At 45.2% G+C, this 27,585-nt stretch overlaps 2 protein-coding genes and 1 long non-coding RNA gene across 4 annotated transcripts; 2 read left to right on the top strand and 1 right to left on the bottom strand.

The window, feature by feature from the left end:
• The first annotated feature begins 35 nt into the window (after nucleotides 1-35).
• Nucleotides 36-6,469, top strand: SERINC4 (serine incorporator 4). The gene is given in 12 exon segments (XM_053595763.1): nucleotides 36-322; nucleotides 767-943; nucleotides 1,183-1,361; nucleotides 2,263-2,342; nucleotides 2,545-2,638; nucleotides 3,383-3,594; nucleotides 3,923-4,018; nucleotides 4,122-4,248; nucleotides 4,540-4,612; nucleotides 5,031-5,085; nucleotides 5,197-5,344; nucleotides 5,517-6,469. Coding segments are annotated over 12 exon segments (1,539 nt in total). The 5' UTR covers nucleotides 36-220; the 3' UTR covers nucleotides 5,713-6,469.
• Nucleotides 6,470-6,686: 217 nt separating this feature from the next.
• Nucleotides 6,687-8,438, bottom strand: SERF2 (small EDRK-rich factor 2). Of its 2 annotated transcripts, none has more exons than XM_053595758.1 (3): nucleotides 8,252-8,438; nucleotides 7,596-7,704; nucleotides 6,687-7,023 (listed from the first exon to the last, which is right to left on the bottom strand). In XM_053595758.1, exons 1-3 carry the CDS (start codon nucleotides 8,256-8,258, stop codon nucleotides 6,960-6,962), a joined length of 180 nt encoding a protein of 59 aa, XP_053451733.1. In that variant the 5' UTR covers nucleotides 8,259-8,438; the 3' UTR covers nucleotides 6,687-6,959. The 2 variants fall into 2 exon arrangements, with proteins under 2 accessions (XP_053451733.1, XP_053451734.1); XM_053595759.1 differs by having other exon boundaries at nucleotides 6,687-7,046; nucleotides 8,252-8,389.
• Nucleotides 8,439-8,621: 183 nt separating this feature from the next.
• LOC128588948 (uncharacterized) lies at nucleotides 8,622-10,313 on the top strand. The gene is made up of 3 exons (XR_008380822.1): nucleotides 8,622-8,793; nucleotides 8,917-9,021; nucleotides 9,897-10,313. It is a non-coding gene; the product is annotated as an uncharacterized LOC128588948 (long non-coding RNA).
• The last annotated feature ends 17,272 nt before the right edge of the window (nucleotides 10,314-27,585 follow it).

Here is a 27,585-nt window from a genome sequence, read left to right as displayed (position 1 = left end):
TAATCTGTAGAAAACAGCCTGAGGCCGTCAGGTGAAAACACCTACACCGGCAATTGCATTTACCACATCCTGAAGACCCCAGGAGATCCTGATGTTCCCACTGTCCCCTAGACTGGGTGCTCAACCCCAGCAAAGGGTTAAACTAACGGGCTAAAAACAAAAGATGCTGCTTTCTCATCTACCTTCCACCTTGTGGACCTGAGCTAATCCTGGGACAAAGATGGTGGATGCAAAGACCGTCGCAGGCCCCAGCAACTCCCTGGACCTGGCACAGCAGCACAGCGGGGTGAGCAGTGATATAGTCAGACCCCCCTTCTATCAGGTGAGTGCCTGCTTCGGCAAAAAGGCTTGAAAGGAACTTTACACAAGGGCTACCTGAAAAGTCGGAAGAATAAGGTGGCCAAAGCTGAAAAGGAAAAACTGCAGAAGCCAAAAAGATGATGGGCCGTCTTTTCTCCATTAATGTTCTCTGGTTCTTTGCCTCAGTAATTGGTGAATCTCTCATGTTCCCAGCCTCAGATGTTTAGGTCTAGGTAGGGAAAGGTCAAATAGCTCAAACCTGCTTGTAATAAAAGGCCTCCTAATTGTCAGTGGAAGACAATCCTAAGTAGTCTATGAACCTGCCTGAAATGGAACCAGACGTCCTGACAATTCCTGAGTAAAAGAGAAAAAAGGAAGGGTAAATTCTGGAATTCAACCTCATAAGTTAGCCTCACATGTAACACGTAATCTCCACCTTGCTGCCTTGCATCTACTCTACCCGCAGGTGTCTTGCTGTGGGCCTGTTCCTTGTACCAGTTGCTGCCACTCTAGGTGGCCCTCTCACACAGAATCTACTTATAGCCGCCTGTTCTACATCTTCCTCCACGTGGGAGCCTCAGCAGTCTGCTGCCTCCTGCTGTCAAGGACAGTAGTGGAAAGGGTCTGGGGCAAGGCACATGGGGTAAGTGGGAAGGGGTTGGGTTGCAAAGCAGTTAAAGATAAAAGGAAACGGGGCACCGGCCCCATATACCGGAGGTGGCGGGATCAAACTTGGCCCTGGCCAAAAACTGCAAAAAAATAAATAAATAAAAGATAAAAGGAAACCCTTGAGATTTGGGTTGAGGGCAGGAGACAAATGAGTGGACATACCAGTGAGAAGTCGGTAACCTCCCTGTGCCTTTTCTCACACACTCCCTCTAGATCCAGATGCCCTCAGGGTTGTGTGTCCACCTGTTTGGCCACTCTGCCTGTCCAGTGCTCAGTGGCTCTGGAGCCGTGTACAGAGTATGTGCAGGAACTGCCACCTTCCACCTGTTGCAAGCTGTGCTGCTAGTCCACCTTCACTCTCCCAGCAGCCCACGGGCACAGCTGCATAATAGGTTTGTATGCATTTTGGGGTAGGGAAGGGGCGCAGGAGGGAATTAGACACCAGCTGAGTAAAGGAAATTCTGGGACAAACCAGTAGCACTGTAAAAAGAAAACAGGTTTTTGGCTGGGTACAGTGGTTCATGCCTGTAATCCTAGCACTCTGACAGTCTGAGGTGGGTAGATTGCTTGAGCTCAAAGGGTTCAAGACCAGCCTGAGCAAGAGCAAGACACCATCTCTACTAAAAACAGAAACACTAGCGAGGCATATTAGTGCACACCTGTAGTCCCAGCTACTCAGGAAGCTGAGGCAAGAGGATTGCTCAAGCCTGAGAGTTTGAGGTTGCTGTGAGTTATGATGACACAGCACTCTACCCAGGGAAACAGTGAGACTCTGTCTTAAATAAAAAATTGTTTAAAGAAAGAAAACCATTTTAAATCTGTTTCTGTCATAGTTACTGTGTGACCATGAGCTAGACACTTACCCACTATGAGCTTCTAGTCTAAAAGGGAGATAAAAGTGGATTATAAACCTTTTGTAAACTTATAAAACATGGCACAGGTATTAGTTTCCTTAGGCTAGAATTTGAAACAGGTTAGCCTGGCACAGTGAGACATGCCTGTAAACCCAGCTGGCTCTAGGATACTGAGGCAGGAGGGTCACTTAAGCAAGAATTTGAAACCAACCAAGGCAATATACTTGGACCCCCATCTTAAAATATTTAAGAATTTGGAATAGGGTAAATAGGCCTATCCTAGTTCCTCCTTACTTGGGACTGATTCCTACTTTCCTATACTTTGTCTCTTCTCTGCCCTTTCTCTGATATTTTTGCAATCTCTTTTGCTGTCACAAAGTCACTCTTCATTCTCATTGGCCTTTTCTTCTGAGTGTGGTTTTCTCTCCCTCCTAACCAGATTCTGGCTCCTCAAGCTGCTGTTGCTATTGAGTCTCTGTGCTATCGCCTTCTGCATCCCTGATGAGCATCTCTTCCCAGGTACTCTCTCACAACCCTGATCAGAAGTAGGCTGTCTTTTTTTTTTTTGGCCAGGGCCAGGTTTGAACCCACCACTTCCGGTACAAGGGCCTGCACCCTACTCCTTGAGCCACAGGCACCGCCCCAGTAGGCTGTTTTCTAAGACAAAAAAATGGGTAAGGAGTAATAATTTGACATTTCTCCACTGGTGCCCATCTTGCAGCCTGGCATTACATTGGCATCTGTGGAGGGTTCACATTCATCCTACTGCAGTTGGTGCTTATCACAGCCTTTGCTCATTCCTGGAACAAGAACTGGTAAGGGGCACAAAGCCTCAGAGGCTCGTCCTAGGGAAGGTGTCTTGGGATTACTAGCTGCAGAAGGGCTGGGCAAGGGGAACAGCAGGTCATTGGTCCATAGTTTTCCATAACAGTATCAAAAAGCTCAAAGAAGCTTGGTGCCTGTAGCTTACCGGTTAGCACGCCAGCCACATACACCAGAGCTGGTGGGTTTGAACCCAGCCCAGGCCTGCCAAACAATTGACAACTACAACCAAAAAAAAAAAAAAAAAAAACAGCTGGACATTGTGGCCGGCGCCCTTAGTCCCAAGCCCCCCTACTTGGGAGGCTGAGGCAAGAGAATAAAAAAGCTCAAAGAGGCAGCATCCGTATCTCAGTGGGTACAGCATCAGCCACATACACCCAGGCTGGCGGATTTGAACCCAGCCCAGGCCTACTAAACAATGACAACTGCAACAACAACAAAAAATAGGCTGGCATTGTGGCAGGCACCGGTAGTCCCAGCTACTTGGGAGGCTAAGCCAATCACTTAAGGCCAAGAGTTCTAGGTTGCTGTGAACTGTGATGCCCCAGCATTCTACCTAGGGCGTCAGCTTGAGACTCTGTCTCAAAAAATAAAAAAAAAACTCAAGAGTTTGATGACTGAGGGCCAACTGGGGTGGGAGTGACACTAGTCTTCTGGGAGAAGGGGATTAGTTCATAGTTGATAATGGATGAAAAAAGAGTTGGAGCTCCAAGCTATTGCCCACCTCCCACCCTTAGGCAGACAGGTGCAGCCCAAGACTGCAGCTGGTTCCTAGCTGTGCTGCTGGCCACCCTAGGATTCTACAGCATGGCAGGTTTGGGAGCGGCGCTCCTATTCCAACACTATACACACCCTGCTGGCTGCCTGCTCAACAAGATGCTGATTAGTCTGCACCTTTGCTTCTGTGGCCTCATCTCCTTCCTCTCCATCGCTCCTTGCATCCGACTCAGTGGGTACATGCCCTAAAATACTACAGATCCTATGGTGTAGCAAATTTCATTAGCTTCTGTAATCTCAATTATCTGGTAAGAATCTGTTTCCCCAAGGGCTAGGGAGACAGAAAAGCAGTTGGGGGTAGGAGTGGAGGAAACTGCCACCCTGTAGACCAGTGATTCTCAACTTTCCTAATGCCGTGACCCTTTAATACAGTTCCTGTGGGTCACGACCCATGGATTGAGAACCGCTGCTGTAGACTAAAGCAATTAATACCCCTTTCCCGCACACCCACAATGTGCCAAGCACTGTGCTAGACACTTTACATGTATTTCTTTCCCCAGAGAAACCTCGCTCTGGCCTTCTACAAGCCTCTATCATCAGCTGCTATATCATGTATCTCACCTTCTCTGCACTGTCCAGCCGTCCTCCTGAGAGAGGTAAGGAGTAGTACCAGGACTCCCCATGTTATGACCTTTTTGGTTCCTGCCAAATACTCAGCTCTTGTTCTCAACACCAAACTCTTGTGTTGCTCCTTCCCAGTAATCCTTCAAGGACAGAATCACACTCTGTGCCTGCCTGGCCTGAGTAAAATGGAACCCCAAACACCAGATACCTCAATAGCAGTGTTGAGTGCTGGCATCATGTATGCTTGTGTACTTTTTGCTTGGTGCGTAAAAGGTGTCAAGGGGGGGAATGTAAGGAGGGAGGATGTTTGGGACCATAGTTTACACTTTAGAGCAATACTAGAAAAAGTTCCCCATACACAGCAACATTAAGAATAGCACTTTACCAGATGATCTGTATGAGATGCGATGGGAGCTGGGGGGATGGAATAGGCCACAAGGAACACAGTAACCCTCCTTCCAGGGGAATCACCAATATAGACCAACCAGCAGAAAATGCCCCAGACAATCCCTATTATTGACTAGACCAGTCTGAGAACTCTCTTCTTCCTCAGCAATGAGGCTTCCTACCTGGCTGAAGTATTTGGACCCTTGTGGATTGTTAAGGTTTACAGCTATGAGTTCCAGGTAAGCATTGAAAGCTCAATATCCCCAACACCCATCTTCCCCCAACACACAGACACACACACACCCTACCAACCTCCACCCAGAATGCTCAGATTCTAGCTATTACCTTTTTATTGAGCACCCACAATGTGCTAAGCACTGTGCTAGATACTTTACATACATTATCTCATTTAATTTAATCCTCACAACAACCCTGTGAGGTAGGTACTTGCTCCATTTTACAAATGGAGAAATTGAGGCACAAAAAAATTAAACATCTTACCAAAGTTCGCATAGTCATTTATATTCTAGAGTTAGAAATTTGAACCCAGGTGTGCCTCCACTTTTTACATAACCAATCTTTTCTAGGGGGAGCTTCCTAGATTAACACCCTCAATTTTTAAAGCCATTCCAAAACATGCCGTCTCCTGTTTTGCAGAAGCCGTCACTCTGTTTCTGCTGCCCCGAAACAGTGGAGGCACAGGAAGGTGAGTGTCAAGTGAGGAGCTGTAAGAAATGGTAGAGTGCCAAAGAACCATAAAGTAGCCGGGGAAGGAGGGAAGAGTTCAGCAGCACTGCTCCCAGCAGCCCTTCCATCTCTCCAGGACCTGGAACTACCCAGCCAGTAGACCAAGAGACCCCTCCAGCTCCTCCAGAACAAGCCCAGCATCTTTCCTACAGCTATTCTGCCTTCCACTTCGTCTTTTTCCTTGCCTCACTTTATGTCATGGTTACCCTTACCAACTGGTTCAGGTAGGATGGAGGTGGGCCTGAGATACTGTTGAATACATACTTAATTTAGGGTAAAAACAATTCAAGGCAATTCCAGTAAAATGGATCTGCCATAATCTTTTTGTGGGGAGGAAAAACAGGTCTAAATACTAAGGCCCTGCAGGTTATCTAACTAGAGCCTTTGGTTCCACAGCTATGAGGGAGCAGAACTGGAAAAGACTTTCACCAAGGGTAGCTGGGCTACCTTCTGGGTCAAGGTTGCCTCTTGCTGGGCCTGCGTACTGCTCTATCTGGGGTTGCTACTGGCACCATTTTGTTGGTCTCCCACCCAGGATCCTCAGCCCCCTATGTTCAGGCGACATTGCCATCGCATCAGTATCATGAGATAACTGTCTCCAGTCTAGGTCCTTGTAGCTAACTGGGGTTTCCCTGAGGTTGTACGCCTTGTTATGGCTAAGGGGAGCTGTCCAGCCCACCTCAATACCTCAAGGACACAACAGGGAGTTTTTCCTCCTTTCAGGCTAAAGTCAATACTAGGTCTTAACTAGAAGAAGTGGTCATATACACCCTAATGCCCTGGGCAGAGGATCTGATTGACTGGAGCTACTGTCATGTCTTCATCCCAGCTCAAGAGCCTAACTCACAAATCAGCAACTCAGGCCACTGCTGATTCCAGCAGACAGTGTGGCACCAGCCCTTTCCTCTTGAGCTGGAGGTGGGGGCAGGGAAAGACCAGGGACTTAAGACTTGGCTCTACCCCTGGAAATAAAAAGAAAATACACAGGTCAGCCCTGGGCATAGGCATATAAGCCCAGAACCACAGAACAAATCAGGGCATAGGAAGAAAGGAGCACCGAGGCTGCCACAGGTTTTAATTCTGATCTTGAGGTCAAAGGAAGCAGGGAGACAAAAACTACCCTCATTCCACAAGGAATGACACAAGAGAATGTGAACACTTGAGAGCAGCTGACCACGGGAAGTTGGTAAGCAGCAGGATTTTTTGGCCAGCTTTCAAGCAGAGGAATAAACTAAGGAAGAATGAGGAAGAGAGCCATAAACTTATATCTTGGAGCCCTCCCTCTCAGGCCCTCAACTCTATCCTTGGGATAGTATTCAAGATCTGGGTGAGGAACAAAAATCACAGAAAAGAAGTCCCTATGATTCTTAGAGGATTCCTCTACCACATATCTGGAGTACCTGTCTGGTTGTCATTATATAATAAAGGTTTCTGTGATGTTTCACTCTCTAAGTCTACATTTCCACAATCTCTTAGGAGTCTAAAGAGCTCTCCCTTTTGGTGGGAAAGGGCAGTCATTCCTCCATCCCCATCCCCCCAAATCCCCATTCAGACCAGGCGCTCAAGGAATTACAAAGCTACTTTTAATACTTTGGGGTGAGCCCCACAGGAATAAAAAACACTGGGAAGGGGTAACCCCCTCACCCCCAGGAGTGGTCCAGGGGGAGAGAGGCTACCTGAGGGGAAGGAAGCACAAAAGGGACCCGCTGCAGACTCAGGGCAAAGGGAATGCCATCGGTGCTGGGACCTGTGAGCACTACAGGAGGAAACGCGAGCGTGGTGGGACTGGCTCCAGGCACACAGGCGAAGGGCAAGAGGGTTGGACACGAAGCCACAAAGCTACTTGGGTTCCTCCTTCTTCTCGTTTGCCTTTTTCTGCTTCTGCTGCATGATCTCCGAGTCCCTGGGGGTAGAGATGATGGGGCACTGGGAGGTACCAGAGGGCAAAAAGGACAAGATGCAGGGGGATGAAGGGCACAGAGGATAAGATGGAAATGGATGGGACAAAGTTCAGCGTGTGGCTGCTACATTCCCACCCTAGGAGAACAAGAGGAAAAGAGCTGAGGCTCAAAAGGCAATCAGTCTCCATCTGGCTGTTGCCCAAGGGGTCAGAAGTCTGGCCACACAGGCCCAAGGCTCTCTATACTGTGCTGAGTAGTACCACACCCAGCAGTACTAAAGAGAAGGTTGGCAGAAGGGAGGAGAATCGAACAGCAAGGAGGGCCAAAAGTACTGGGCTGTCAAAACCACAAGTGTATTTGACACATGAAGCTCCCTGCCCTTCCCCTTAAGGTCAGACCCAGGGGCACTCAGAAATCAAATGAGGGCAGGCACCCGTCCCAGTCCCTTCCTGTAAGACTGTAAGCTAACAATTTGGAATGCACTCTGCCACTCCTCCAGACACAAGCCCTGAAGTAGCTCTTTCCTACTACAACCTCTGGTCTAACCCTCACCCCTTCCCCTCCCTGAGGCTACCTCTGCTTGCGGGCGGCAGCAGAAAGCCCGTCATCTCGGCGCTTTCCCTTAACCGAGTCGCTCTGCTTTTTCATATTCTTCTGGCGGGCGAGCTCACGCTGGTTACCGCCTAAGAAAAGAAGGTAAAAGGTGAGACCCGGGGACCTCTCTGGCCACATACCGGCGACCCTTCTCCCCAACCCCGGACACCAGCTGGGAACAAGGCTGCTTGGGGGAGGGGGAGAGAGGAGAAGCTGCCACAGGCCAGGTCAAATTGCAGGTGGAGGGGGAACGATCCCGAAGAGCCCACCGGGGGGATGTTTTGAGTTTGGGGCGGTATGGGGGCCCAGACAGGTGGTGGGAAGTGTATGGAAGGTCTGGGTCTCTATAGTGGATGAGCTGGATTGTGGAGTAGGGGATTCTGGGCCGACCGCGGAGCCCTGCGCTCCTGTGGGAGGGGAGGGCCTATGCCTAACGGGGAAAGGGAGGGGGGGCTCGTGAAGTGGCAGCAGGCAAAGGGCTCGATTTCCGGGCTGCGAGCTTAAGGGTGGCTACAGAGCGCTTCCAGACAAGGGTCTCGCTGGGGAAACTAAGGGGAGATCAAGGCAGGCGCTTCGGAGGTCGCGCTTAGAACAGACGGAAAGAAAGGGGCAAGAGAAAGGGGTCTCAGCGCTCACGGGTCATGGCGACAGCAGCGGCTCCGGCCTGCCTCCGTTGCGTTCCCTCGTTCCGTCCGACGTTGCAGACCCCGCCCCCTTCTCGCAGCGTTACGCAGTCGTCCCCTTCCTCCCCGCCCCTTCGCGCCCGGGCGCCGACCCCTATTGGGTAGGAAGAAGCACGTGCGGCTGCGGCCCCAGCTCCAGCCGGGGCGGAGGTCCGCGGGCGGAGCGCGCAGCGTGAGGCGGGGCTTCCTGAGCCAGGCACTGGGCCAGGCCTGGGGAAACTAGGACGGGTCACGTGGGCTGGGTGGGTGTCGAGGGGTGCGGCTGGTGATGTGGCACTCCCGCGGGCCGAGCACGTGACAGGGCAGAGTGACCTCATGCGGGGATAGTTTGGGGTACTGGCAAACTCGCCCTGAAGGCTCGCGGGGGGAATGGAGGCCGGAGGTTCAGCCAGTTCTGTGTCATCAGGACTCTGAGACTAAACTTGGCCCTGTTACTTAGGACATCCTCCAGCTGTTTATTTGGACCCGAGGTATTCACAGCTCCTGTAAAATCAGGTACAAACGTAGCTTTAGAAACCCCTGCCAAGTTCATTGTCTGCTTCCAAGCCCCTGCATTATAGTAAATTGCAGCCACATCTGCTATGTTCTAAAAGTCTGGTCCTGTTCGTTTCCCCACAGAAACTTTGAACGTGAAGATGCAGTAGCTTGGAAGTATTGAAGAATTCCCGAAACCACAGAGGGCGGAGTTAGATCAGCTGAGATTTAGGCAACTGCACATACTAAGTCCATTTTTACCTCTGGACAATATCTCTATTGTATTATACTAGCCCCACCTGGCACACCTGGTTTTTAGATAAGACTAGAAGCGGGAGGGTGGTGGGATTACACCTGCGGTGCTTCTTGGTAAATGTAGAATATAAATGTCTTAACACAATAACTAAGAAAATGCCAGGAAGGCTATGTTAACCAGGGTGATGATAATGTGTCAAATGGTCTATAAAACCAGTGTATGGTGCCCCATGATCGCATTAATGTACACAGCTATAATTTAATAAAAAAAAAAAAAGAAGAAGAAGACTAGACGCTACAATTAAACTCATCATTCCCAGCTGTTAATCCACCAACAACACTCCCCGCTGGACCTGAAGAATTTGTTGGATAAAGGAGAAATGCTTAGAAAACATAATTGGTTGTAAATTTTAACTTGTGATTATATCCAGCTATTACTCATAGCAGAATCAAATTGAGGCTGAAACTCCAAATTGGCTGCCCCTTCAATACAGTGCTGACTAAAAGTAACAAACCTCAGTACCGTCCTGATCATTTCCTCCATACCCATGTATTACCTGAACTACTTAATACTTTGTATCAGTCTTAAATAAAGGATATAATTCAAACTTTGTATTCCTGAAATGAATTTAAAATCTGTATTACTTGCCTATAGAAAGTGAGAACACATGTAGCGAGAATAAGATGGAGTTAGGCTAGGGCAAACATGTCCAACCTGTATTGGTTTAGGATCTGAGTGACCTTCACCTCATATTTTCCATCCTTATTGTTTTGTAAATTCAGATCTAACCTAAAAGTGTGTGTCTTGACTAGTTTAGGGCGATTGATTTAGGAGATTAACTTTTTTTTTTTTTTTTTTTCTGAGACAGAGCCTCAAGCTGTCGCCCTGGGTAGAGTGCTTCACAGCTCACAGCAACCTCAAACACCTGGACTCAAGTGATTCTCCTGCCTCTGCCTCCCAAGTAGCTAGGACTACAGGCGTCCACCACAAGGTCCGTCTATATTTTGGTTGCAGCCATCATTGTTGTTTGGCGGGCCCAGGCTGGATTCGAACCCACCAGCTCAGGTGTATGTGGCTGGTGCCTTAGCTGCTTGAGCTACAGGCGCCGAGCCAGGAGATTAACTTTTGAATTAAAAATGTTTTGGGTCGGTAGCTGGGACTACAGACTGGACACAGGGCCCAGCTAATTTTTCTTTTTTTTTCTCTCTTTCTTTCTTTTTCTTTCTTTCTTTTTTTCTTTCCTTTCTTCTTTCTTGTTTAAAAAATAATAAAAATAAATGTTTTGGGTCATGGGTTATGCCGATTATTGTGTATTATGACTCCTGGGTTGTGCCAGATTATTGTTTACTATGGGTTATGCTGATTATTGTTAAGATAGTGGCTCAAGGAGTAGGGCGCTGGCCCCATATGCCGGAGGTGGCAGGTTCAAACCCAGCCCAGGCTAAAAACTACAAAAAAATGCTTTAAAAAAAAGAAGTTAATATGGTTTTTACGGTGAACTTTTTTTTAGGGCGGGGACAGAGCCTCAAGCTGTCACCCTGGGTAGAGTGCCACGGCATCACAGCTCATAACAACCTCCAACTCCTGGGCTGGAGCGATTCTCCTGCCTCTACCTCCCAAGTAGCTGGGACTACAGGCGCCCACCACAATGCCTAGCTATTTTTTTTTTTTTTTTTGGTTGCAGCCATCATTGTTGTTTGGCAGGCCTGGGCCGGATTCAAACCTGCCAGCTCAGGTGTATGTGGCTGGTGCTTGAGCCTTTACTTTGAACTTTTATGTATAAAATTGTAGTTTTGGAAATGAAAGGGCAGAGCAGTCTTGGAGAGGCTGCCTGTTCTCCAAAATTGCTGGCCTTCTGTTCATAAAAGACTTCGAGAACTAACCCCCATCTCTGCATGTGGCTGACAGTGACAGGCTGTGGACCTTCTCTGTCCAGCAACAAAAGAAAATATAAAATAAGGAGGTACTCCATGCCTGTGTAGTCCCAGCACTTTGGGAGGTTGAGGCAAGAGTAGCACCCAACATAAGATCAGACCAATCTGGGGGGGGCAGACCAACAAGATGGCGCCTGCTGTAAGAGCAGCCTCAGCAGCAGGTGGTGCTGGCAGTGGCAGCAGCAGCTGTGGCCCAGTGGCCTGGGACAGACAGTCAATGGTGGCAGCAGCTGTGGCAGCCACTACCGTGGCAGTGGTGACAGCAGCAGGGACTTGGAACTGAGAGGAGCTGCTGCTTGGACCAGCGCGGGTATATTTCACCCTGTGTGCTGACTGTATCTACAGAAGATATTTTAAAAAAAAGAAAAGATAAACTTTTTCAAAGATTTGATTCCAGTGGAATGTTTGCTTTAGATGTTTTTTTGTGTGTATGTGTTAATGAATTGTAATTCCAGAAGCAATACCTGTACAAACTCCACAATGGACAGATTTCCTCTCCTGCCCAGTTTCCAGCTCTCCAGGATATTCTCAGACCTATCCTCCACAATGACCAGCGCAATCCTCCACCACCAAAGTAAACTCACTCAGAAACGTTTTTTTTTTTTTGAGACAGAGCCTCAAGCTGTTACCCTGGGTAGAGTGCCGTGGCGTCACAGCTCACAGCAACCTCTAACTCCTGGGCTCAAGTGAGTCTCCTGCCTCCGCCTCCCAAGTAGCTGGGAATACAGGCACCCATCACAACGCCTGGCTATTTTTTGGTTGCAGCTGTCGTCATTTGGTGGGCCCTGGCTGGATTCGAACCTGCCAGCTCAGGTGTATGTGGCTGGCGCCTTAGCCACTTGAGCCACAGGTGCCAAGCCACTCAGAAACTTTTGATCAAATTCCAGCTTCCACAGTGGCAAAAGGATTAAAAATGTCCACTGGACTTTCAGAAAACTTGGTACCCAAAATTCTACCAGGCTTATCAATATTCACAGTTAATGTGAATGGCTTAAATTGTCCTCTAAAGAGACACAGATTGGCTGAGTAGATACAAAAACTCAGGCCAGATACCAGTTGCATACAAGAATCTCTTCTTACCTTAAAAGATAAATATAGACTCAGGGTGAAGAGAGATGGTCATCTATATTTCAGCAAATGGAAATCAGAAAAAAGCAGGTGTTGCAATTTTATTTGCAGCTACAATAGGCTTTAAACCAATAAAAGTAAGGAAAGATAAGAATGGTCACTTCAGGTGGCACCTGTGGCTCAAGGAGTAGGGCACCGGTCCCATATGCCCAAAGTGGTGGGTTCAAACCCAGCTCCGGCCAAAAACCAAAAAAAAAAAAGAATGGTCACTTCAAATTTCTTTTTTTTTGTAGAGACAGAGTCTCACTTCATGGCCCTCGGTAGAGTGCCATGGCATCACACAGCTCACAGCAACCTCCAACTCCTGGGCTTAAGCAATTTTCTTGCCTCAGCCTCCCAAGTAGCTGGGACTACAGGCGCCCACCACAACGCCCGGCTTTTTTTTTTTTTTTTTTTTTTTTGGTTGAGTTCAGCCGGGGTTGGGTTTGAACCCGCCACCCTTGGTATATGGGGCCGGCACCTTACGGACTGAGCCACAGGCTCCGCCCCACTTCAAATTTCTTAAGGGTAACATTCAACATGATGAGATTTCAATTATTGACATTTATGCACCCAATCAGAATGCACCTCAATTTATAAGAGAGACTCTAACAGATATGAGCAACTTAATTTCCTCCAGTATCATAATAGTGAAAAAATGTAACCCTCTTTTGGCAGGGTTGAATCCTCCAATAAGAAGCTAAGCAAAGATGCGTGGCGCCTGTGGCTCAAAGGAGTAAGACACTGGCCCCATATACAGGAGGTGGTGGGTTCAAACCCAGCCCTGGCCAAAAACTTTAAAAAAAAAGAAGAAGATCAACAATTGGATTCAACAGACATCTACAGAACATTTCATCCTAACAAAACTGAATACACATTCTTCTCATCAGCCCATGGAACATACTCCAAGATTGATCACATCTTAGGTCACAAGTCTAACCTCAGCAAATTTAAAAGAATAGAAATTATTCCTTGCATCTTCTCAGACCATCATGGAATAAAAGTTGAACTCAGTAACAATAGGAATCTGCATAACTCATACAAAAACATGGAAACTAAATAACCTCATGCTGAATGATAGCTGGGCCATTGACGAGATTAAGAAGGAAATTACCAAATTTTTGGAACAAAACGATAATGAAGACAAGAATTATCAGAACCTGTGGGATATTACAAAGGCAGTCCTAAGACGGAAATTTATAGCACTGCAAACCTTCCTAAAGAGAACAGAAAGAGATGAAGTTGACTTAATGGGACATCTTAAGCAACTAGAAAAGGAAGAACATTCCAATCTCAAACCCAGCCAAAGAAAAGAAATAACCAAAATTAGAGCAGAATTAAAAGAAATTGAAAACAAAAGGAATATACAACAGATCAATAAATCAAAAAGTTGGCTTTTTGAAAAGGTCAATAAAATAGATAAACTTTAGCTAACCTAACCAGGAAAAAAAGAGTAAAATCTCTAATTTCATCAATCAGAAATGGGTAAAGACAAAATAACAACAGACTTCTCAGAAATTCAAAAAATCTTTAATGAATATTACAAGAAACTCTATTCTCAGATATGCAAATCTGAAGGAAATTGACCAATACTTGGATGCAAGCCATCTTCCTAGACTTAGCCAGAATGAAGTGGAAATTTTGAACAGGCCTATATCAAGTTCTGAAATACCACCAACAATACAAAAATCTCCCTAAAAAGGAAAGCTTGGGACCAGATGGCTTCACATCAGAATTCTACCCAACCTTTAAAGAGGAACTAGTACCTATATTACTCAACCTTTTCCAAAATATAGAAAAAGAAGGATGACTACCCAACACATTCTCTGAAGCAAGCATTACCTTGATCCCCAAACCAGGAAAAGATCCAACAAGAAAAGAAAATTATAGACCAATATCACTAATGAATATAGATGCAAAAATATTCAACAAGATCCTAACAAATAGAATCCAGCAACACATCAAACAAATTATACACCATGACCAAGTGGGTTGACTTGGTCAAAAACCCCTGGGTTTTATCCACTTGGTCATGGTGTATAAATATCAGGGTCTCAAGCCAGTTCAATATACGTAAATCTGTAAATATAATTCATCACATAAACAAATTAAAAAACAAAGACCATATAATTCTCTCAATTGATGCAGAAAAAGCTTTTGATGATATCCAGCATCCCTTCATCATCAGAACACTTAAGAAAATGGGTATAGAAGGGACATTTCTTAAACTGATAGAGGCCATCTACAGCAAACCCACAGCCAATATCCCATTGAATGGAGTTAAATTGAAATCATTTCATCCTAACAAAACTGAATACACATTCTTCTCATCAGCCCATGGAACATACTCCAAGATTGATCACATCTTAGGTCACAAGTCTAACCTCAGCAAATTTAAAAGAATAGAAATTATTCCTTGCATCTTCTCAGACCATCATGGAATAAAAGTTGAACTCAGTAACAATAGGAATCTGCATAACTCATACAAAAACATGGAAACTAAATAACCTCATGCTGAATGATAGCTGGGCCATTGACGAGATTAAGAAGGGTGCCCATTGTTTCCACTGCTTTTTGACATTGTAATGGAAGTCTTAGCCATCGGGATTAAGCAAGAAAAGGCAATCAAGGGTCGCCTAGGATAGGATCAGAAGAGATAAAACTTTCCCTCGTCACAGATGATATGATTGTATATCTGGAAAACACCAGGGATTCTACTACAAAACTCTTAGAATTGATCAAGGAACAGCAGCATCTCAGGTTACAAAATCAACACTAATAAATGTGTAGCCTTTATATATATCAACAATAGTCAAGCTGAAAAAACAGTCAAGGACTCTATTCTGTTCACAGTAGTGCCAAAGAAGATGAAATATTTGGGAGTTTACCTAACAAAGGACATGAAAGATCTCTATAAAGAAAACTATGAAACTCTAAGAAAAGAAATAGCTGAAGATGTTAACAAATGGAAAAACATACCATGCTCATGGCTGGGAAGAATCAACATTGTTAAAATGTCCATATTACCCAAAGCAATATACAATTTTAATGCAATTCCTATTAAAGCTCCACTGTCATACTTTAAAGATCTCAAAAAAATAATACTTTGTTTTATATGGAATCAGAAAAAACCTTGAATAGCCAAGACATTACTCAGAAATAAAAACAAAGGAGGAATCACGCTACCAGACCTCAGACTATACTGTAAATCGATAGTGATCAAAACAGCATGGTACTGGCACAAAAACAGAGAAGTAGATGTATGGAACAGAATAGAGAACCAAGAGATGAACCCAGCTACTTACCATTATTTGATTTTTGACAAACCAATTAAAAACATTCAGTGGGGAAAATGTTCCCTATTTAACAAATGGTGCTGGGTGAACTGGCTGGCAAACTGTAGAAGACTGAAACTAGACCCACACCTTTCACCATTAACTAAGAAAGACTCATACTGGATTAAAGATTTAAACTTAAGACATGAAACTATAAAAATACTAAAAGAAAGGCTCGGTGCCTGTGGCTCAAGCAGCTAAGGCGCCAGCCACATACACCTGAGCTGGTGGGTTCAAATCCAGCCTGGGCCCGCCAAACAACAATGATGGCTGCAACAAAAAAAAAAAAAAATAGCCGGGTGTTGTGGCAGGCGCCTGTATTCCCAGCTACTTGGGAGGCTGAGGCGAGAGAATCACTTGAGCCTAGGAGCTGGAGGTGGCTGTGAGCTGTGATGTCACAGCACTCTACCCAGGGTGACAGCTTGAGGCTGTCTCTACCAAAAAAAAAAAAAAATACTAAAAGAAAGTGCAGGGAAAACACTTACAGAAATCAGCCTAGGCGAATATTTTATGAGGAGGATGCCCGGGGCAATTGAAGCAACACCAAAAATGCATTACTGGGACCTAATCAAACTAAAAACCTTCTGCACAGTCAAGAACACAGTAAGCAAAGCAAGCAGATAGCCCTCAGAATGGGAGAAGATATTTGCAGGTTATGTCTCTGATAAAGGTTTAATAACCAGAATCCACAGAGAACTCAAATATATTAGCAAGAAAAGAACAGGTGATCCCATCTCAGGGTGGGCAAGGGACTTGAAGAGAAACTTCTCTGAAGACAAGTGCATGGCCTACAGACATATGAAAAAATGCTCATCATCCTTAAATCATCAGAGAAATGCAAATCAAAAACACTTTGAGATATCATCTAACTCCAGTAAGATTAGCCTGCATCACAAAATCCCAAAACCAGAGATGTTGGCATGGATGTGGAGAAAAGGGAACACTTTGCACTGCTGGTGGGAATGCAAACTAATATGTTCCTTTTGGAAAGATGCTTGGAGAACACTTAGAGATCTAAAAATAGACCTGCCATTTGATCCTACAATTCCTTTACTAGGTATATATCCAGAAGACAAAAAATCACATTATAACAAAGATATTTGTACCAGAATGTTTATTGTAGCCCAATTCATAATTGCTAAGCCATGGAAGAAGCCCAAGTGCCCATTGACTCATGAATGGATTAATAAATTGTGGTATATGTACACCATGGAATATTATGCAGCCTTAAAGAAAATGGAGGCTTTACCTCTTTCATGTTTACATGCATGGAGCTGGAAAATATTCTTAGCAAAGTATCTCAAGAATGGAAGGGAAAGTATCCAATGTACTCAGCCCTACTATGAAACCAATTTATAGCTTTCATATGAAAGCTATAACCCAATTATAGCCCAAGAAGAAGGGAAAAGGGAAGAGGGAGGGGAGGGGAGAGAATAGGGGGAGGGAGGGTAATTGGTGGGACCACACCTACGGTGCACCTTACAAGGTACATGTTAAATTTACTAAGTGTAGAATATAAATGTCTTAACACAATAAGAAAATGTGGTGAAGGCTATGTTAACCAGTTTGATTAAATATTTCAAATTGTATATAAAACCAGCACATTGTACTCCATGATTGCATTAATTTACACACCTATGATTTAATTTAAAAAAAAAAGGACCAATCTGGGCAACATAGCAAGAGCCCCCTGTACAAACAAACAAAAAAGAAATTTGGTGCTAAGCCAAAACAAATTTTCTTTTTTAATTAGCTGGGTATAGTGGCCTGCTCCTACAGTCTCAGTCACTCAGGAAGTGAAGGCAAGAGGATCACCTGAGCCCAGGAATTTGAGGTTAAGGTGAGCTATGATTGGATCACTGTACTCCAGTGAGGGAGACAAAGAAAAACTCTGTCTCTAAAAAGATGATTACCCTGTGGCTCACTGGGTAGGGCGCCAGCCCCATATACCGAGAGTGGTGGGTTCAAACCTGGCCCCAGCCAAACTGCAACAAAAAATAGCTGGGCATTGTGGTGGGCGCCTGTAGTCTCAGGTACTCGGGACGCTGAGTCAAGAGAATCACTTAAGCCCAGGAGTTGGAGGTTGCTGTGAGCTGTAACGCTACAGCACTCTACTGAGGGCAATAAAGTGAGACTCTGTCTCTGCAAAAAAAAAAAAAGAAAAGAAAGAAAGAAAAGATTATTAGGCTCAGCACCATAGCTCAGCTGTCAGGGCATTGGCCACATGCACCAGGGCTAGTGGGTTGAAACCTGGCCTGGGCCAGCTAAACAACAAGGACAACAACAACAACAACAAATAGCTGGGCATTGTGTTGGGCACCTGTAATCCCAGCTACTTAGGAGGCTGAGGCAAGAGAATTGCTTAAGCCCAAGAGTTTGAGCTTGCTGTGAGCTATGATGTCACAGCACTCTACCAAGGGCAACATAGTGAGACTCTGTCTCAAAAAAATAAAAAGATGATTAATTAATTTAATACAAGGAAAATAAATAGACTCTTAAATTACACCAAAATAATGTCATTGTAAAGGGTGCTGAGCCTGGAACCTAACCTCTCTTCAAAAGATAAATTAACAAGTATTAGCGAGGTAAGAAGGCATACTTTATATATATAATAAAATATCTATTAGTGTTGTGGAAGGATTAAAACAGATAACTTGATACAAAAGTCTTGACTCATAATAGACATTCAGTTAATGCCGCCTCTATCCCATTCTTCAAGTTCTAAAACTTCCTTTTTCTTTTCAAATCCCTCTACCCCATTATGATAGCGAGTCTTCAAGATGATTCCCATTGATCCCTCCCTCCTGGTAGTCATTCCTTTGGGTAGTCCTCTCCCACACCGAATCAGGGTCTATGTGTTGACACGGTCTATGTGTTGACCAGGGTTCATCAATAGAATATGGCAGAAATTAAGATATGTCATTTCTAATGCTAAATCATAAAAGATATTATAGCTTTTGCTGCTTTGCTCTGCCTCAGATCACTGGTTCTTGGGAGAGCCAGCTGCCATGTCATAAGGAGAGGTCCATATGATGAAGAACTGAGGCCTCCAGCCAACAACCAAGGGGGAACTATGGCCTCTTGATGATAGCCACATGATTTATCTTAGAAATGGATCCTCCAGCCCCAGTAAAGTCTTTGGAAGACCGTTCCCTCATAAGAGACCTGGACCAGAACCACCCAATAAGCCTCTTCTGAATTCCTGACCCACAAACATTATGAGATAATAAATATTTGTTGGGGCAGTGTCTGTGGCTCAGTGGGTAAGGCACTGGCCCCCATATACCAAGGGTGTCGGGTTCAAACCCAGCCCCGGACAAACTTCAAACAAAAAACAAACAAACAAACAAAATAGCTGGTGTTGTGGTGGGCGCCTGTAGTCCCAGCTACTCGGGTCCCAGCTACTCGGGACGCTAAGGTAAAAGAATCACCTAAGCCCAGGAGTTTGAGGTTGCTGTGAGCTGTGACGCCATAGCACTCTACCGAGGGTGACATAGTGAAACTCTGTCTCTAAATAAATAAATATTTGTTGTTTTAAGCCACTAAGTTTTGTTACTTATTATGTAACAATAGATAAATAATACAACTTTCCACCCATAGCCTAATCTCCTTTACAGACCTCTGAGGAAAATTCAGACTTAAAGTGAAAAGACTAGTCCTTTTTGGCTCTCTTTCCCTTCTCCTCATTGTGGTATGAGAGTAGGGGATTAAGATGAAAATGGAGATGTTTCTCTTTTCTCAACTCTGCCCAAGCAGTGGCTTCATCACACCCATGCTCAATTCAGGGTCTCAATTCTCAGCAACCTAAAGGAATGTGGGAAGGAAGGAGAAAAAACTAAACTGAAATCTCCAAACTATAGGAGGCTAAACTGAAGGAATTAGGAGAAACCCTGGAAAACTGTGGAATATAGGCCTTGAAGTCAGGGAGCTTAAAGCTTAAAAGGAGGTTAGACTCATTGTGTGATGGGCTGAGGTGACAGGAAAGAGCCTTAGAGAGAGTCGCATGTACTCCAGACTAAGGTGAGAGAGAAAACATCTCTATTTAAGCTCAGCACAAACCCAGCAACATAGCAAGATCCTGTCTCTTAGAAAAAGAAAAATAGGGCCAGGCGCAGTGGCTCACGACTGTAATCCTAGCACTGTGGGAGGCCGAGGCAGATAGATTGGCTGAGCTCACAGGTTCAAGACCAGTCTGAGCCAGAGTGAGACCCTATCTCTGAAAATAGGCAGGCTTTGTAGCAGGTGCCTGTAGTCCCAGCTACGTGGGAGGCTGAGGCAAGAGAATTGCTTTCAGCCCAAGAGTTTGAGGTCACTGTGAGCTATGATGTCACAGCACTCAACCTAGGGCAACAAAGTGAAACTCTGTCTCAAAAAAAAAAAAAAAGAAAGGAAAGAAAAGAAAGAAAAAGACAAATAGGCAAGGCGCCTGAGTAATCCTAGCACATGGGGAGGCCAAGTTGGGTGGATTGCCTGAGTTCATGGATTTACCTGAGCAAGAGCGAGTCCCCCTCTCTAAAAGTAGCCAGGCATTGTGGGGAGTGCCTGTAGTCCCAGCTAGTTGGGAGGCTGAGGCAAGAAATCACTTGAGTCCAAGAGTTTGAGGTTGCTGTGACCTATGATGCCACAGCACTCTATCAAGGGCAACAAAGTGAGACTTTATCTCAAAAAAAAAAAGAAAAATGGCTAGACAACTGCAGTGGCACCCCCAGATACTTGGAATGATGAGCCAGGAGGATCACTTGAATCCAGGAGTTTGAGATCAGCCTGGGTGATATAGCAAGGCCCTATCTCAAACGAATTCTGCACAGAGTTGAAAGTGAGGAATAAATTAGAGATAATGAGGGGCTCAAGGCTCTGAAGCGTGAGGCAGAGGGTTTAGGGACCCCAGATATAAAGTGTGAAGATGAGGAAACTGGACTTGAATGGTGGGAACATCATTCACAGACCTATACCAGCAACAGTTTGACCACAACTCATAAGAATGTGGGCCATCTGGCTTCCCAATGGGGCCAAGCTGTATGCATGAAGAAAGAACATATATGCCAGTGGGGGAAACTGAGCCAGCTAGAGGTAAATGAAATAATGTGAGATAGGAAATAAATTTTCTTTGGCACCTGTTACCTTCTTATCAACTTCAATGGCTCAAATGAGTGAAAGAGTGGAACAGTCCTGTAACCAGCCTCCTCATTCCACCCTGCTCCCATACCCAAGAGTCTTTTTCCAATTCTGTCAGAACCTAGTCCATTTGCCACAACTCCAGTATAATTTTTCCAGGAGTCACCATTAGAGATTAACTTATTCTTTCGATAAATGTTCATTGTGTACCAACTATGTGCCAGCTCTAGTCCTGTGCCACATCATGACATTTTGGTCAATGATGAACTGCATGTACAATGGTTGTCCCATAAGATTTAATGGATCTGTCCTGTACAGGTGAACCACTTTTTTTTTTTTTTTTTTTTGTAGAGACAGAGTCTCACTTTATGGCCCTCGGTAGAGTGCCGTGGCCTCACACAGCTCACAGCAACCTCCAACTCCTGGGCTTAAGCGATTCTCTTGCCTCAGCCTCCCAAGTAGCTGGGACTACAGGCGCCCGCCACAACGCCCGGCTATTTTTTGGTTGCAGTTCAGCCGGGGCCAGGTTTGAACCCGTCACCCTTGGTATATGGGGCCGGCGCCCTACGGACTGAGCCACAGGCGCCGCCCAGGTGAACCACTTTTTATCTTTTTTTTTTTTTTGGCTGGGGCTGGGTTTGAACCCGCCACCTCCGGCATATGGGACCAGCGCCCCACTCCTTGAGCCACAGGCGCCGCCCAACCACTTTTTATCTTTCATATCATATTTTTTTTTTTTTTTTGTAGAGACAGAGTCTCACTGTACCGCCCCCTGTAGAGTGCCGTAATGTCACAGGACTCACAGCAACCTCCAGCTCTTGGGCTTCCGTGCTTCTCCTGCCTCAGCCTCCCGAGCAGCTGGGACTACAGGCGCCCGCCACAACGCCCGGCTATTTTTTTGGTTGCAGTTCGGCCGGGGCTGGGTTTGAACCCGCCACCCTCGGTATATGGGGCCGGCGCCCTACTGACTGAGCCACAGGTGCCGCCCTTTCATATCATATTTTTTTGCTGTCACTTTTCTGTTTGGGTATGTTTAAATACAGATGCTTATTTCTTTTTCTTTTTCTTTTTTTTTTTTAGAGACAGAGTCTCACTTTGTCACCCTTGGTAGAGTGCTATGGCGTCACAGCTCACAGCGCCGTCCAGCGATTCTCTTGCCTCAGCTTCCCAAGTAGCTGAAACTACAGGTGCCCTCCATAATGCTCGGCTATTTTTTTGTTGCGGTTTGGCCTGGTTTGAACCCTCCACCCTTGGTGTATGGGGCCGGCGCCCTACTCACTGAGCCACAGGCGCCACCCCAGATACTTATTTTGTTACAATTACCAACAGTCCTCAGTACACGAACATGCTGTGTAATAGGTCATACCATCAAGCCTACGTGGGTGTGTGTGTGTGTGTGTGTGTGTGTGTAGTAAGCTATACCATCTGGGTTCATGTAAGTGTACTCTGTGATATTCATACAATGACAAAATTGCCTACTGATGCATTTCACAGAATGTATCCACATAATTGATACATGACTGTATTAAATTAGGCATTGGATATATAATGATGAACAAAACATATATCTTTGTACTTGAAGAACATGTTAAAGTCAGTGCCTGAATTACAAAGATACAATTTAGGTACAACTGCACTTATGAATGGAGGCTATTACAGTAAGTTCCTGAGTTATAAACAGCTGAGTGACTCATGACTCACACTTAGGAATGGAGGTTATTCTAGGTAATAGGTAAACGTATCTGTTCCAACTTATATACAAATTTAACTTATGAACAAACCTACAGAGCCCTTCTCATTTGTAACCCAGAGACTGCCTGTAGTAGCTTAAAGAGGAAAAAGCTCTCTCACACATTTCCTCTTCCTCTCCTCTCTAATGTAAATATATTTATGTATAGCTGTGTGTATATACAGAAACTGATAATTGCTTTAAGGGAAAAGAACAGATCCTATGCGAGGATGATATTCAAATATTTCCCAGGGCAAACAGCATGAGCACTGACCCATGAAAACAGATGTTGGTGTAATTTGAATGAAGACTTTCTGTGAACAATTTTACTTGTTCTGGTATGAAGTAATTGAATAGTATCACTGGTTCTATGAAGGAAGTGTACCTGTAGACTCTGTAGAGTTTATACATCTTTCTCTTTTTTTTGAGACAGAGCCTCGCCTCAAACTGTCACCTTGGGTAGAGTGCTATGGCATCACAGTTCACAGCAACCTCCAACTCCTGGGCTCAAGCGATTCTCTTGCCTCGGCCTCCCAAGTAGCTGGGACTACAGGAGCCCACCACAAGGCCTGGCTATTTTTTGGTTGTAGTTGTCATTGTTTGGTGGGCCTGGGCTGGATTTGAACCTGCCAGCTCAGGTGTATGTGGCTGGCGCCTTAGCCGCTTGAGCCACAGGCGCCGAGCCTACATCTTTCATTTTTATTTTTTATTTATTTATTATTATTTCTTTTTTTTGGCCAGGGCCGCGTTTGAACCTGCCACCTCCAGTATATGGGGCTGGCGCCCTACTACTTGAGCCACAGGCACTGCCCTGTAGAATTTGTTTTGACTAAGTAGGTGAAGGAAATGATATGTGAACTGAAGCAAAAAGATGAGTTAGCCAAGACAAGGAGGATGGGGCAGGGAAAAGATTTCAGGAGGAAACAGCAGGTATGAAGGCCTTCAGGTCCTGCTCCCTCAGGTCATTCTATCAAGAGCCACAAGGTTAATGGGTATACGGGCAAGTCAATAAGCCTAAGGAGCAGGGTGGTGAGAAACTAGGTCACAGAGGTAGGTAGGGCACTGACAAGATCCAATACAGTGCTAATACAGGACTAGCTAACAATAGGTGGGTGCTTATTAGGTACATCCAGTGTACTTTTCTTATTTGAGCCTTACAATGACCTTTTGAGGTGTTGGTTTCCCCCTCCTACAGATTTGGAAACCTTGGCTCAGGCAAATTAAGTAACTCTCCCAAGGAAACTCAGATAATAAGGGAGTGGGGCTGGGAGTTTAACATGGCCTGTGCTCTTCATTAGTAGGATATAAGTTTTGAAAAGATCACTTTGCCAATGGAGAATGGGTTAGAGCAAATGAATAGAAATGGGGAGATCAGTTATGGATGCCAGGACTCATTTGATAACATTTGATAACTGGAAATTCAGTTCAGACCAATTTGAACCAAAACGGGATTTTGTTGCCTTACACAACTAAACTAGGGGACAGCCTGGGATGTGGGTAACTGTAGGGAAAACTGAAACCAGTGAGCAGGGTGTGCGCCCAGGTCTCTTAGCTTTATTTTCTCAGATCCAGATTCCTTGATGTGACAGGAAATGGCTACCAGTGGTACCTGTCCCTGCATCTCACAGGTTGTCCCCTGTGAGAGAGGGGCTGAGTCTTTTGCCTTAATTTCAGTTTTTTTTTCTTGTTTGTTTGTTTTCTTTTTTTAGAGACAGAGTCTCACTTTATCGCCCCTCAGTTGAGCTCTGTGATGTCACAGCTCACAGCAACCTCCAACTCCTGGGCTTAGGCAATTCTCCTGCCTCAGCCTCCCGAGAAGCTGGGACTACAGGAGCCCGCCACCACACCCAGCTACTTTTTGTTGCAGTTTGGCTGGGCCGGGTTCAAACCCGCCACCCTCGGTATATGGCGCCGGCACCCTACCCACTGATCCACAGGCCGGTCTTTATTTCAGTTTTTAAAATCCTAAGACAGGGTTCTGGTGGATCAAGTGCCCACCCTTGCAGTGGGAAAGATGTGTGGGACAGGACACAATAAGAACAGAATTACAGCTCGGCACCTATAGCTCAAGCGGCTAGGGTACTAGCCACATACACGGGAGCTGGCAGGTTTGAATCCAGCCCAGGCCCACCAAACAACAATGCCAACTATAACAAAAAAATAGCCAGGCATTGTGGCAGGTGCCTGTAGTCCCAGCTACTTGGGAGGCTGAGATGAGAGGGTCAGTTAAGCCCAAGAGTTTGAGGCTGCCAGGAGCTGTGATGTCACAGCACTCTACCAAGGGTGACATAGTGAGACTCTGTCTCAAAAAAAATAAATAAATAAAAGGCTCAGGGCCTGTAGCTCAGCGGCTAGGGTACCAACCACATACCCTGGAGCTGGTGGGTTCGAATGCAGCCCGGGCCTGCCAAACGACAATGACAACTGCAACCAAAAAATATATGTAGCCAGGCATTGTGGCAGTCACCTGTAGTCCCAGCTACTCAGGAGGCTGAGGCAAGAGAATTGCTTAAGCCCAAGAGTTTGTTTGAGGTTGCTGTGAGCTGTGACGCCACAGCACTCTATCAAGGGTGACATAGTGAGACTCTGTCTCAAAAAAAAAAGAAACAGACTCACGTGATTAGTATGGGAAAGAACAGGTTTATCAAAGAAGGAAAGTGCATCCCAAAACAAGGAAGATACCAGACAAATGCAACAAAAAGATGCCCATTATATCAGGGAAGACAAGATAGCCACTTGAACTGAGATGGAGGCAGCAGAAATGGCAAAAGTAGGCAGCTTCAAAATACACTTTGGAGATTCAGTGAGAGGTTGGCTGAGTGGTCATAGAAGAAAAAAATTTTATTTATTCATGGGTTCACTCATTTCTTCATCAAATGTTAAGTGTATACCCATGTGTGCCAGACACTGTGCATGCAGAGGTAACTAAACAAACAGGGCCTCTGACTTCATAAAGTTAATGCTTTAGTGGAAGAGATTGCCAAGACCTAAGTAAGCAAATAAATAAACCAATCTAATATATAATTACAACTTAGGTTAAATGTTAAAAAAAAGCATAAACATTAATAATGGAAGAGAATCAATTTGGGGGTAATATTTACACTGAGACTTGGAGCCAGTTGTAGGAAAAGCAAAAGTGTAGCAGAATCCCTAAAATCCCTAATATTCATCTTCCTTTATCATTGAAAAGCAGTGTAATTTTAAGACATTCCCTCTGTCCTTCCTATACTCTAAAAGGGGTGATCTTCTATGGCTGAGTCAATCAAAGTAAAGCAATCCCTTTTAGCATTAATTGATTAGGGACAGAGGCCTAAGCCAATTATTATTATTATTATTATCATTTTTTTTTTGTAGAGACAGTCTCACTTTATGGCCCTCGGTAGAGTGGCATCACACAGCTCACAGCAACCTCCAACTCCTGGGCTTAAGCGATTCTCTTGCCTCAGCCTCTCAAGTAGCTGAGACTATAGGCACCCGCCACAACGCCCGGCTATTTTTTTGTTGTTGTTGCAGTTTGACGGGGGTCGGGTTTGAACCCGCCACCCTCGGTATATAGGGCCGGCGCCTTACCGACTGAACCAAGGCGCCGCCCCCCTAAGCCAATTATTTACTGGTATTCACCTGATGAGTTATTAGTTTGGGAGTGAGCATGTGATTTTTTTTTTCTTGAGACAGTCTCACTTTGTTGCTCTTGGTAGAGTGCTCTGGCATCATAGCTCACAGCAATCTCAAACTCTTGGACTCAAGTCATTCTTTTGCTTCAGCCTCCCGAGTAGCTGGGACTATAGGTGCCTGCCACAACGCCTGGCCACTTTTGCTCAGGGTGGTCTCGAACCCCTGAGCTCAGGCAACCCACCTGCCTCAGCCACCAGAGGGCTAGGATTATAGGTGTGAGCCCCTGTGCTCAGCCTGGAGCATGTGATTTAAAGTGGCCTGATCTGTGGCATGTGATGGCTCATGCCTATAATCCTAGCACTTTGGGAGGCTGAGGCAAAAGGATCTCTTGAGCCCAAGAGTTGTTTTGTTTTTTTTGTTTGTTTTTTGAGACAGAGTCTCACTATGTTGCCTTCAGTAGAGTGCTTTGGCCTCACAGCTCACAGCAACCTCAAATTCTTGGGCTTAAGTGATTCTCTTGCCTCAGCATCCCAAGTAGCTTGGACTACAGGCGCATGCCACAATGCCCAGCTGTTTTTTTTGTTGTTGTTATTGTTGCAATTGTCATTGTTTTTTAACAGGCCCGGGCTGGGTTTGAAACCCTCCAGCCTTGGTATATGTGGCTGGTGCCCTAACCACTGTACTATGGACGCAGAGCTGAGCCCAAGAGTTTGAATTTGCTATGAGCTATGAGACCACAGCACTCTACCCGGAGCAACAAAGTGAGACTGTCTTAGAAGTAAATAAATAAATAAACAAACCTGATCAGACCAAAGGAAGGACTTCTTCCATTGCTAGGGGAGCAACAATGGTGTATCCTGCTAACAAGAACAAGGAAGCACATAGCAGCTACTGCTCATGGCACTCTAAGTCTTTGACATAGACAGGAGCCAAGGCCAGACACAGTGGCTCACAGCTGTAATCCTAGCAGTGTGAGAAACCAAGGTGGGTGGATGGCTCGAGCTCAGGAGTTCTGGACCAGCCTGAGCAGGAGTAAGACCCTGACTCTACTAAAAACAGAAACACTAGCCTGGTGTGGTGGCATATGCCTTTAGTTCCAGCTACTGGGAAGGCTGAGGCCAAGAGGATCTCTTGAGCCTAAAAGTTAGAGATTGTTGTGAGCTATAATGCCACCCAGGCACTCTACCGAAGGTCTTACTCTGTCACCCCAGCTCACTGCACCACAGTAAAACTGGAGTCAGAGAAGACCCTAAAGGCTTCCAAGACACAAAATAGATTATAAACATAGCCAGATGTGTTGACATATGCCTGTAGTCCCTGTAAGCCAGTGATTTTCAACCAGTGTGCCTCAAAATTTCTTAAAGATCATTAAATTATTTTCAAAAGAAGTTCAAAGCACAGTAAATTTATCCTTTTTATTACTCTTGTATTTGATCAACATAATTTAAACGTGCTGCAGAAGTTTAACTATAGACTCAAGTGTGTCATGAGATTACAAAAGATTAAAAAACACTACCATAGGCTCACCATAGGCAGGAGGCTCACTTGAGCCCAGGAGTGCAAGAGTAGAGAGGACTGCCATCAAGCCTGTGAATAGCTAGCACACTCCAGCCTGTGCAACACAAGACCATGTCTATTAAAAATAATTTTTTAATAACTAAATAAAAATCCCTCAATGACTCCCTGTTCAAAGAAGAAAAAAAGATCATATACAAAGAATGA

Source organism: Nycticebus coucang, chromosome 6 (assembly GCF_027406575.1).
Source record: "Nycticebus coucang isolate mNycCou1 chromosome 6, mNycCou1.pri, whole genome shotgun sequence".
Taxonomy (NCBI): Eukaryota; Metazoa; Chordata; class Mammalia; order Primates; family Lorisidae; genus Nycticebus; species Nycticebus coucang.
Note: the sequence above shows the minus strand (reverse complement) of the source record. Positions and strands in the feature narration are given on the sequence as shown.